The sequence below is a fragment of the Catharus ustulatus genome, chromosome 12, assembly GCF_009819885.2.
Source record: "Catharus ustulatus isolate bCatUst1 chromosome 12, bCatUst1.pri.v2, whole genome shotgun sequence".
Classification (NCBI taxonomy): domain Eukaryota; kingdom Metazoa; phylum Chordata; class Aves; order Passeriformes; family Turdidae; genus Catharus; species Catharus ustulatus.
Genome location: NC_046232.1, coordinates 5,742,053 through 5,755,101, shown reverse-complemented (window position 1 = coordinate 5,755,101; position 13,049 = coordinate 5,742,053). Strand labels below are relative to the sequence as shown.

At 38.8% G+C, this 13,049-nt stretch overlaps 1 protein-coding gene across 1 annotated transcript in view; it reads right to left on the bottom strand.

The window, feature by feature from the left end:
* Positions 1-13,049, bottom strand: part of TRPM1 (transient receptor potential cation channel subfamily M member 1) — a 95,914-nt gene that overhangs the window by 4,441 nt on the left and 78,424 nt on the right. Inside the window, exons 21-27 of the mRNA XM_033070809.2 lie at positions 11,006-11,134; positions 10,473-10,724; positions 9,760-9,934; positions 6,198-6,218; positions 4,471-4,615; positions 2,174-2,373; positions 927-1,059 (exon numbers count right to left, since the gene is read on the bottom strand). Of these exons, the coding sequence (XP_032926700.1) occupies positions 927-1,059; positions 2,174-2,373; positions 4,471-4,615; positions 6,198-6,218; positions 9,760-9,934; positions 10,473-10,724; positions 11,006-11,134 (1,055 nt within the window). The remainder of the gene's footprint in view (positions 1-926; positions 1,060-2,173; positions 2,374-4,470; positions 4,616-6,197; positions 6,219-9,759; positions 9,935-10,472; positions 10,725-11,005; positions 11,135-13,049) is intronic.

Genomic DNA, 13,049 nt, shown 5'->3' with positions numbered 1-13,049 from the left:
AATGCAAGATGTTCAGGGCCTCTCTTAAGAGAAAGAAGTTTATCTGTTAAGGAATTATATGTCTCACACAGCTAATTAATAAAAAATGTAAAAATGACAATACATATAGACATAGATAAATATGTATGTGGAGTACTTTATCAACAGGATACTGTGAGGTAGATTAAGGTGAAAGAGTGTTTAAAATGCTATAATTTTCATTTCAGGGATAATTTTTCTTCATTTGAAGGAAGTGACAAAAGACTCCATCTCTTGATTTACTTAGATCTACTGAGAGAATATGCAGAGCCTTTGGGAACAGTCCTGCCAAGTGACCTGGTAAAAAATGGTGCTGCCATTAGCACTGTATCCTTACACAACAAGGTGCAAACATTACCTAGTCCTCAGAACAAGCATAATGATTTACATGTGAATATTCCCCATCTTTTAAATGAGGAAGTTAATACTGAAAAGCTAAATGCCTTGTTCAAAGCCTGCAAGAGAATCTGTGGCAGAGATTAAAATTCAGCAGTTGTGAGTGCCAGACCCTAGCGTAAACCACAGGTCCAAGGGAAGAACCCTCAGTACTTTTGTCATTAAGCTCCCATGTTTCCTCCATGAATGGAGGAAATTCAACAAGCAGCAATTTTCTCAAATGGACAAAAAAGCGTAACTGTGACCCTCAGACGGATGAGAGGTATAAAATTCATCATAAGCAAAGATGTCCTCTTAACAAAGCTACCCAAACCAGCAGATTTAGTGACACAACAGAAGGAATAACAAGAAGTTTGCTCTTTTGAGAGATGCATCTGCTCAGATAGTTATTTGGGATTCAGATCAGCTTCTGAGTTGGTGGTGGTTTTCTTTTACTCAACCGTGGGTACAAAGAAGATATTAAAAAGACTGATCCCGACAAATGGAGTGGATTTTTTTGTTATGACAGGTACCTTTCAGAGGTAACTCTGATGCGTTCATCATTAGATGACTGCTGCTCATCCTCTTTCTCCTGGAAGTATTCTTCTACACACTGCTCTTCAAACTCATACAACTTTTTTAGCTCTTCATCACTCAGAAATAATTCTGTGAAAAAGAGAAGAACAAAAGAGGAGTTTCCTTTTTCCAAACTTCTGGCAGACAATTTAAATCCAAATTAGCAGTTTATTTTGGACGTGGACATACCCACAGATTCTACTTCTGCACTAAATGAACAGATGACTTTTAAAAATAGGCAATGGGCACTTATCTAAGGATGGGCAGAGTTGTGAAGGCAATGGAATGCATTATGAGCATCATCTGCTTCCATGGCCATCCACAGGGACCTCGATGTTCTGAATGACTTTGGCACTGTTTAACAGCTGTGCGTTGAACAAACTGACCATATTTTACAAGATAAAGACTTAGGCAATCTCTGACAGTTTGACTGTTCCTTCATTCAAGTGTTATTGTTAACAGGATGCCAGTTATAGGCAACAGATAAACTTAACAGATTGTTCACAGAAATTCTTTGGATGAGATGTTAAGAAATTTCTAATCACATAAGAAAAATTCAAGGGGAATATAAGCTTTTGCGAACAATTCTTCCTTTATCTGAATTTGTCTCTTTGCATTTGGAAGGAACATTACATTTTCTTTTTTCCTTTTTCTTTTTCCTATTGTGCAAAAATGTTTCCTGTGAAATGTAGAAATAGAGGGATGTTGTGAACCTCTAATTATTTCCACGAGGATATAATGAAAATATTATTTAACAGTTACAGAGTATGTTAGGAGAAGAATCCTCACAGTTTCCCTGTGAAATGACAGATAAATCTCTAAATGATAGTGGGGATACTCACAATCATAGATTGCTCACAATCACAGAGCTGACACTATAGCTGACATTTGAAACTGTCATCCCTTCTTCTGAAATATCTATTTGCCTCTCCCAACATATGGGCTTCACCAGAACTTGGTAAAACCCTGGATTGAGTAGATACCATCGCACTATTTTAAGAAAGCATGTTAAAGCATCAGAGAACTGCAAATTCTGAGGCACCCACAGAGCCCAAGAGCTCTTAAATTGATACAAATATTGGCCCATATTGTCTTCTGCAAATACACCTGATGGTCAAGGTGAACAAAACAGTTCAGTGCTCTAGAAGCTGCAGCTTTCTGCTAACATGGTGCAAAGAGTTCAATTTAGAGATTTCTTGCTTACTCAGTCCCCTGTCACGCTCGTCCTGGTCCCCATCACCCTTCTTGCAGCGGCAGCAGATCCTCTTGATGATTATGTAGATGTGGCTGAAGATAATCATTGGTGGTGGCAGGACGGGTCTGTCATGGAATGTCATTATCAGTTGGTACCGCTGGAACTTCCAGACTTGGTTGGATATTGATTTTACCTCAAAGAAGGTATTGCTGGAAGGAAACATAGATACAGTTTCTATGCAGTCCCTAATTTTACTTATCATTGAGCAAGTACTATGTTGAAAAATGCAGCAGCTAAATAACCTCATGGAGCCATATGATTTGCTGGGTTCAGCTCTTTGTTGGTGTGCTACTGAAATAAGGATTAAATTGAACTCATGATTTCACTACTCCTTTTGAAGGTAGCAAACAGAAGGTGCTCTGCATCCCTCAGGCACCACTCAGAACAGCCCTCTCAGACCATTTCTCCTACTGTACAAATCCCTTAGGTGCTGGTGAGAAGAAACTCACAGAATTTATGCATCACATAATTGGTGTTTTGGGGCTTGGTTCTAAACTATTTCTTTTAACACATGCCAGTATTTGATGCTCCACAAAGTATTAAATCCACGAGAAGTATTTTGTATGCTAAACTCAGAAGCTTCACATAGTCTGCCTTTAATATGCTAATCAGCCTGACCTACATAGAAGACTTTTCAAGTTTTCACAGAATGTCCTAAATTCAAACTTTACTCCCTCAGACTTCTGATTTGAAAACATGGTGCATATTCTTGCAAAGGAATTTATTCTTGGAAGCTTCATCATTTTCACAGCAAAGGTGTGTTTTAAAGATATTTAATTTTGAAATTCAGTTGATATGAAGTGATAGTAGTCAATCCAGAGATAACAATAGTCACAGTTATGAAATACCAACTAAGAGAAAGCAGACTTGATATTCTGTCTTAGAAAAGGCTTTCCAAGCTATTTTAAAGTATCTTCAGACAGCCCACTCCACTTCTATGATGGTGATGATACTGGAACTTCCTTTTTGTATTTTCTGTTCTCTTATTTCCTAACTTTATGAGCTTTAGAATATCTACATCCATAAAAACAGTTAAAACATCTCTTTGAAACCAAAGAATTCCTGTGTACACATACTTTTGCTTTCTTTAGTTTAAGTATACATGAGACTATGATCAATGATGAATAACAATCTGCCTTCATTCCATGTCTCCTTTATAGCAGGAATTCCCCAGCTAGATCTCAACCCTGTGCAAGCAGGCTGGGATGGCAGGAGTTAACAGCATGACCTACTTCCAAAACTGCTGATTCCTCGGTCCTTCAGCCAATAATAGCTACCATTGTAAGATTCTTCCCCTTCTCCCCAGCTATGTGACTGGCATTCGAGTATTTTAAATTCATGACCTTTTAAGCTACATGCATCAAATGAAAGACAGGCTTTGTGAGCTGCAGACTTCTGGGCACATGAAGTACTGTTTTTGTGTTTGTGACACGAGCTACCTACACCAACAAGCCCTCCAACACTACATGTTAGAAGACAGCAAAATGGATCACCTGCTTTTCTCAGGTGCCTCTGTTCAGAAAGTATTGCCAGCAAGTAATTAGTCTTTTTTCGTTAATCCCTACATCATGAGAGGAAAAGCATGCAACCTAAGTGCAGGTAGGAAGAACAAGCAGCAGAAATTTCTTTAGTTTTACTCCAGAGAAGTCCAAATACAGATACTGCATGCTGCTTGGATTGGCCACGGACCTTAGCAACACACAGCCATCCTTCCTGTTTGTTCAAGGGAATACAGACTATTTTTTTTTTTTTGGGGTCATGAAAGGACTCTGCAAGGCCCTAATTTCTTTTTCTAAATGGAAAATAAAACAAGACAAAAAAATCGAGATGTAGTGGAAATGCCTTAGGCTTTTGATGTGCAGAGTTTTGTTCTGCTGTTCTCCTGCAGAGCTGTGACTGCCAGTGGCTACGTGGCTTTCTGTCAGGTGTGTGCCAGGTTTCATGATCCTATTTCTCATCTTTCCAGAGCAACCTTGAGGCCTGTCATTATCCATTAGAAGAGGTAGTGAAGTACTTCCATTGGAAGTAGACAGGTTCTCTCACATGCATTGCTGTAATCACTGGCAAATTCAAAGCCACCTTTTCTCACTCCTCTCCAGGGTACATCCTGTTGCCAGTATTTGCCATTTACATCCATGGACTAATGAGATTCTGAGAGTGAATGCAAACCCTTGCAGAATCAACTGATGGGCTCAAACAGAAACTTTATCTCGACAATAAGACAGAGATGCATGATCTTTACGTACTTGAAGACAGCAATCAGCAAGTTTACCAACAGGATATTTGCTACCAAAAGGTAACAGGCCATAATAGCAGGAGTGAGCCAGGCCCCTGGGATGCAGGGAGGGAGGCGTTTGCCATCATCATCATAAAGGTTGTCCCCACAAGGAGCTGAAGAAAAAACAGGAAAAGTATTTTTCACAAATTGCCTGATAGTTAAAAATACTATTCACATTTATTTAATGATGATGCATGCATAAACACTGCCAAATTTTGTCAGTTTATTTCCAGAAGCAAGTATGTAAAACTTCTACTTCAAATTCTGCTTCTAAAATTTCCCATATAAGTGAAGAAAGAGGCATCTCCTTACTGCACAGTGTGGCTTTCTATTCACATGCCCATGGATTTTCTTTTTCTCACAGGAATAGAGAGCAGATCTTAATGTGTATACATACATATTAATAGTGGAATTACAAACAAATGATCAAACCTAGCTTGTGAGGATACCTTGCCAAAGAGATAAAAGCATTGCCTTAGTGGTACCAGGTTACTGAGCATAAATTCAACATTTCTGGGGGCCCAGTATATTGAAGAGGCCTTTAATGGCCCTAACCAGCTTCACTGGAATTTTACAGCTATGCTCCCTCTGCACACCTGTTCCTGCCTGAGCTATGTCTCACTCCTGCCTCCAGGATGGACCTTGGACCAGTATTAGCGCTGGATGGACCCTTCTGTCTCTGGCCCTGTCTCTTTTTGCCCCTTTCTGGATTCCCTAAATGGATCCCAGACTACTACTTGACTTGTCTAGGGCTGTTAATGTTACCAGCAGGTTAATGCTACCTAAAAGATCAAATTCTAAAATGAAAATTATGTAGTAACAGCAAAAAAAGACTACTGAGACTAGGACAAAAATTGAGAATATTGATCAAACCAATATAAAATAATTCTTTGAAGTAATTCTAAGTTTACATAGGTTGTCTTGGGTAAGAGCTATATTGGAGTTGGGTAAATGCAGCAAGTTTATTCTGTTTTAAGTGCAGTGCCAACATTTCTGATTTCAAACACAAGGCTAACTTTTGGAACTATTTAGTAGCAGGTAAAGTTTCTGTCAGTCACAGATTCTTTATCTGTAATCTAAGCAAATGAGAAGTCTGACAGTTCATAACAGATTTAGTTTATGTGAATAGAAAACCCAGTATTTTTAAACATTTTGCAAAAAAACCCAGTGCTTCGACCTCACTTGAAAAATACTTCAAATTTTTTGAAAACAATCTAAGCTTATTTACTGAGGTTTCAAAGAGCTATTTGGACTGTAATTAATAACACATTATTTACTTGCTTTTCAAACATCAGACCTACATTTTTTCCTGGTTTTCCTAAGAGAAGTATAGCAAGAAAGCTAAACGTATCCTAATTTTATTCAAATGGATCAATGAAAATACTCCCAAAACCACAGTAATATTTTATCTAGGTAATCAAAGGGAATTAGTTATACAATGCTACTCATGCATCATAACTTTTAAAAATCCCCATTAGCCTTAGCAACAACTTAAACTCAGTTAAAACTTCTGATCTGCATTTTGTATTAGAATATTTTTCCTCTGCTTATTTTCAAATGAAACTATTACAGTAGAAAAACAACATTCACACCTGAATATTGGATGTGTGCTGTAATTAAATGAGTAACTAGTAAAGAAAATGATTAATGAACATATTCAGCTAAATGAGATAATCATCTCTCCACAGGACTTACGATTGATTTCCATGGCATAGACTGAACATAATTCCAAAGGAACGGAATAGAAAAGAAGGCAGGGAGAGAAAAAAGAAAACAATAGAACAATAAAGAAACAGAACCCAAAAAAAGATGATTGGAAATACAGTTCTGCTGCCAAGAAAAGATAAGCAACTCAAATGTCAGAGCAGTAGAGACATACGCTGAGAAAAAACATCTTTGTTAAAAATGCATTGCATTCTGCAATTTCCTTTCCATGCTGTTTTCCCCAAATGTTACATATGGCAGCAAATTAATGATAATAATATATCACAAAATGCTTCTGGCAGATGATCATTTAAATATACATGATATTTCTGGCAAGTAAACAAAACTGGCTGTCAACATGAAGCAACTCAGAATTATCACACAAAAATCGTTCTTTTAGCTATTATGGAAATATTTTCTCCTTTTTTTTTCCTCTTTCTTTTTTTCTTTTTTTTTTTTAAACCACCCTGGCTTTGAATCTATCAGCTGTTTCTTTTGAATAGCTATGTTTGTATTATTAGGCATGCTATTGTACACTGTAATAACTGTATCATTATCATTAAAAATCAGTATCATTAATGCCCATTTTGACTACCAGTCTGGATACTTGCTTGCCAATTCCTAAAAGCTGGTAAGGAAAGTCACACTATTGAAAGAAACTCAACCAGGTTTCTCTATTGTTTCAGAATATGATGCTGTTGAGTACAAGATGCTGATAACTTCTTGCTTGTGCACTGTTATGTTAGGTCACTGGTTGGAGACAGACACATGACTCAATTACACTGAGAGATCTTGTGACCAACAGCTGGGTTTGCTGTTCCTCACCCCTTTTTATAGGGGGTTCAAAACTCCTGTGCTTGAGTACATGACTGTAAGATCTCTGTACCGCCCAGCTCCCTGGCCAGTGATATGTCTGCGATCAGGATGGAATTGAATTGGCAAAAGGTCTCCTGTTTGGCTTTGAATCCAGCCTATCATTGCTTTACCTGGGGACTTACTTGCTTCTATAACGAGCTAGGCTAGCCAAATTGGGTTTTCTGTAATGGCCAGATTTATTTGTCCAGCCACAGTCCAGCTGTGCTGTGACAGTGCACATCTTCTAAGGAGAGTGAGCCACACAACAGCTTCCTGGGGTGCATTAGGAAACATGTTACCAGCAAATTAAGGGAGGTAATTATTTTCCTCTACTCAGCTCTGGTGAAACCACATCTGGACTTGTGTGTCTGGTTCTGGGCTCCCTCACAGAAATCAGAGAATTCTATATCAGACTAGGCCATATCAGAATAGTCCAGTCATGGGCCACAGAGATTACTAAGGTGATTGGACTACGTGATAAATGAGGCAAGACTGAGAAAGCTGGGATAATTTAGTCTGGAAAAGGCCAAGGAGATCTTACCAATGTTATAAATACCTGATGCTGTGTGGGAGAAAAGAACACAGGGCCAGACTCTTCTTAGTGAAAGGAGAAGCAGCAGTGGGCAGTGGGCAAGGGTAGAAAGATGGGCAATTCCATTTTAACCAGGTGGTCCAGAGAGGCTGCACAGTCTTCATCCTTCAAGATACTATAAACAATACTGGACAGTCCCTAAGAAATCTGGGATAAATCTAATTTACCCTGTTTAGAACAGGAAAGTTCAGTTGGATGACCTCCAAAGGTGCCTTCCAAGCCCAGCAAATTCTGTGACTTGTGATCTCCAGATGACTCCCTATCCTCAGAGAAGGTACTGAACAAAGTACAACTCCCTTCTTTCAGAGGGAAAGTTTGATGCAATACTTCTTCCATAAATTGTTTACACTCCCAGGCCTTGCCAAAACCAGCGATTAGCACTTGAGTCAGAGTGATATTAGAATGCCCATAGCCATTACTCCCCAATGACTTCTGAGGCTGCTTTTGTGGTGTGTTTACAGTGAACCACAGACAGATTAGAGTAAAAATTTATTGAAAGCAAAAAGATCTTTGGGAGTCAGTCCACAGACTTCTACACAGGAGAAATGTACAGAACAATTGTAAGGCAGTGTAGAAGACCAGCATTATTTTAATATTAAAACAACACAAACGCACAGATTTCCAAGTTGATTTATGCTTAGGCTACTGACACAGCAAAGCTTCTGACCTGGGAAGGACCAAGTAGCTGAACTTGTACAACCAGAAAGCCCAAACCTTTTGTCCCCTAAATCTTTTGCATTGCTGAAGAAAGATTTCCAATCCAAAGCATGCTGAGTATATGACTGAGAAATGACTGGAAGCACGAGAGAAGCCTGGGACACCTCTTACACAAAAGAGATGGCTGGCAAGGTGTGAGTTTTGATTTGTAAGGAAATCAAACTGTCTACACTGGCAAACATTCGTTGTTCAAACTGAGATAAGGGATAGCCCATTACAGTCACTTCCTCTCCATGGGAGAATTGTGCCACTTGTGAACCAGGATAAGCTCAGGATCTGTCATGTGTACCAAAACCAATACCAGACAGCAGAAGACTGGCTTGATCTTTCAGTTTTCAAGAGTAACTCACTGTACCCTAAATTACATTAATGAAACCAGCATTCATTAGGAAAACAAAGTTGATCTGATTTTACTCTGTTCAGAAACAGACTAATGATACTTTATTGCTTTCTAAACAGTTAAAGTACACTTTAATGACATTTAGAATAAAAGTTTCTCATCATGATGAATCTTAATGGTTTTGTAATGGTTTTTGAATTTAGACCTTCAGGTTCTTCAGCCTTCCACTTCCCTACCTGTCAGTATATGCAGGTGACTGAAGTAATACATCCACAAAGCTGAAACAGCAATTTGTATTATTTCAGATAAAGTGCAAACTACATGATTCACACTAGAGGAGACCACCTGCACATTGGACTGTCATAAAAATTTCAAACATTAACACAAAATTAGCAGTAACAGAACAGCTTATATCTCCTTTAAAATACTGGCACTTATTTTTTTAAAGTGTGCAGGTTTCCCATAAGAATGTGTGCTATTTCCACATCCCAAGCTAATCAAGTGGAGTTTGCTTTTTTGTTTTGTTTTCCTGCAGGTGTAGAAAAGAACAACATGAGTGATTCATTAAATGGAAATGTTTCTGAAAGTAGACAGATGTATGACTGGGAGTAAAAATGTATGAGCTCATTGCTTGTGAGTTGGAGATGAAAGGGTATGTGTATTTTAACCTCCTGCGCAAGGGATTTATTTCTTTTTTTCTTCTGTTGGAACTGACTTTTAGTAAACCTTTGAATTAAAAGAACATTTCAGAATTATATCTATTGATCCCTGCAAGTAAACAGAACACTTAACATTGCCACACTCTTGGACAGGAGAATATTCCAGACTAGATCACTTTCTGTGTTAACTGAATTTGAATATAAACCAAGAGAGCAGCCATGCAGGTGGGGAACAGAAAATTGTTCATCTCAGGTCTGCCACAAGAAACAACAACAATATAATCATAAAGCAAAAACACTACTTCCAAATTAAAAGCAGGCTTTTAATTTGGATCTGATCATCTGCCTCAGAAACAGGAAACAGACTCTTACTATGAATTCTACTCTTACGGTCTATCTGGTCAGCGAACACCTCTCCGTAGATCATCCAGTAGGGCATGTAGAAGATGTTGCGAGCCAGTCTCCAGGAGGGCTCCTCATCTGGGTGCAGGATAGCCTGGCGAGCTACTCCAAAGCTCATCAGAACTACAAGCATGATGACCACAAAGTACAGCATGTCAATCATCTGCAGGGAGAGACCACAGAGAGGCTCTCAGCACCACCAGGGAGCACAGTGGCAGCAGCAGGTCTGTCTGCCAGTGTGCATTACAGCAAACAAGAAAATAGCAAGAGAATCTTCTTGAAATCATTCTTTAAGTACTACTCAGGTACTAAGCATACACACAAATGCAGAGAAAGCAGTTACTTAGAGGAATACCATATTATATTTAAAAATACTTAAAAATGCTAAAATCTTTGCTATCCCTGTTCTCCTTTGCATCAAATGTACTATGCTGTGCTCCTCTCTGGCTGCAGAGATGATATAATCATTGCTGTACCATCTCCTGTGCACAGCTGATGGTTTTCTGGATGATCCTGGTGTACTTGCAGTCTGTTATTGCATGAGTTTAACATCCTGTGTGTGTGCACGTGAAATTCATATGGCAACTTTTCACAGGCTGTATTCAGTCCTGCTCGATAGAAAACCTCTTTTTAAAGCAGAATGGAATTTAGTTTCCCACGCAGTTCTTAAAGACATAATTTAAAGCAATTTAGGCACTAACCATCTTTCCAATCATCATGACGTAAGGTCCCAGATATTTGTTCACACCAAAGATATCTAGTACTCTAATGTACCAGAAAATGATATCTACGCAGTAAATCACTCTTCCATAACCCATGTAAGGCTGGTTCTGCAGGCGAAGAATTGCTCCTATGATGAATACTGAAATAGCCACCAGGTCAGTAATATTCCAGTATTCCTGGAGCCAAACTTTGATTTTTTGGCTCAGCTTGCCAGGCTCTGACATCAGAATCTGAAACAAAAACAAACAAACAATTAGAAAAAACTACAAGTTACATTTTTGAAGTAATGGTCATGAAAAAAGACCAATCTTGTCATACTCAACAGGTGTCTGAGGGCCCCTCCACTGTCAGCAAAATTTGTTTCAAGCAAGAATATTTTTAGTTATAAGTCTATTTTTGAATATGAGACAATTTTCTCTCCTGTATGGCCTCTCAATCCACCCTGTGCCATTATCTCTAAAAGCAAGCTTCATTCTAAGGATTCTGAGATGTTGGTGTGGTCAGACTTTACCTCTCTGACTTTCTCCAAAGCCAAGGTCACAATGTAGGAGATGACAATCCATTCCTGGACTGATGGCCACCGTTCCATCCGCACCAAGATGATGTAATTAAATAACATCAAGTAACCAAGGTATGATATCTGCCAAAAAAGAGGAAAATCCTTTATGGACTTTAGATGATGGATCCTAGGATCCTTCCAAATTAGGCAGTATTCGATTACTTGAGATGACTTACACACACACACACACAAAATACCTCGCAGTCTCCACTAATTTCCATTACAAAGTCCTGCATTATTAGTGTAAGCCAAAAGAGCTAACACTCAGTTTTCTATAACCACTAGTGTAAATGTCAAAGTGGTGGTGCTGGTGTCTCCAAGCTGCACACCAGCCTTTGGTGACCAGACAAATTTAAAAAATTCTGAGACCTTGGAAATCCAGAGTTAGGAAATCAAAAAGGATTCAATGACTTTACAGGGAAAAAAATCTGGAAGCTAAACAGTAACAAACCAAAACATATTTCAGGGATAAAACAGAGTTTTCTAAGGAACAGAATTTTCAGTGTGAAATGTTTGCCCACCATCTTCAGGCAGATGTAAGGCAGAACAGGGAGTAAAGCTGTGAGCAGCAGCTGCCTGGAGGGGTAGGGAAAATAAAGAGCCTTATAGCCCCCTTGCTTTCTCCACTTTGTAATGATGTGATCAATCCCATCTGGGCAGAATACACTCTTCAGCTGAAGCCAGAGGCACACAGACTTTGTTTATCAGTCCCTCTTCCTACACTTGTTACTTAAACCCATCTACATGCACAGCCAGTTTGCTGGTGTTTTCGTTACTTTAAGTAGCTCCCAGTCTCAGGAGCAAGTTTCTTGCTGAAGCCTAGTTCAGTAAGAGCAGAGAAGGCTGCATCACCAGAGAAACACCAGACTGAAGGCAGTCAAATCCTCTTTAGTGAGGGGCCTGATAATGCAAGAAAGCAAAGCCCCCTTTACTCAGTTCCCTAATAACTTTGCTAATTAGGACAGTCATATGAACCTGTGTGTTGAGGCTAAATGTGAAATATTCAGCTGCTGAAGACCCTTACTTGCACAAGAAAAAATATTTCCTTCTCTGCAGAAAGCAGGCCTGCTGCAAAGCCTTCTACACTGGCACGGCCACGAGCCTCCAGCAGCTAAAGGAATCACAGAGGCTGTGGAATATATGATCCAGACAGCTGAATTATCTCATTTGTTGAAAGAAGTAAAACACCAATTCTAAAGCACTCTGAACCAGGCCCTTTATGCCTGGGGCTTTTTTAGTCTACTAAAATGTAATTTCTTTGTACTGTAAAACCCTGTTGAAAGCTTTTCTTTGACATTAAATAGGAATTTCGCTTTTAAATTATTAAAGCAGGCAGTGTTTTGTGACTAAAATGTGCTAAAACTAAAAACCTACATATTATTATGACCTATTAGGTATCAGGCATCCTAATCTTGAACACATTCAAACCAGTATCTCTTTTACAGGGCACACACAAAATTTATGAGCAGTAGCATGAATAGATATTCTATTATAACAGTTTAACACCAGATAATTCTTGATGCAATAAATAGAAAATTAGATGCTTGTCAAAAATAAGTATTTTAGTTTAGATTGGTTTTAATTGTTTTAATAAAAGTACCCATGAAGTCTTAACAGACTGAGATCTGTGCTCCCATCTAGGCTGCACCCATCTGAGCAACAGGACAAATGGCAATGATACCATGGGTTACTTCTTGGGTCCTGAAGGACATTTCAATGCAGAACAGGAGCCAGGGCCTTTAGAAACCAAGAGAATCCAGCCTAGTTTGGATTGAGTGACTGGATTGTGGAGCTTGCTCTTGGTTTGGTGTATTCCACACAGAGCCTCGTTCACAGCATGCAGGAGCTTTAGAGGCTGACAACATAAGCTTCAGTTATTCATTCTGTTTCACTGTCTGTGCATTCTCCTCTGAATAAAGGAAGTGCTTTGCTCATCAGATTTCACAAAAGTCAGTAAAATATTTATTTATTACATAGCTATTGCTTTTACATTGGA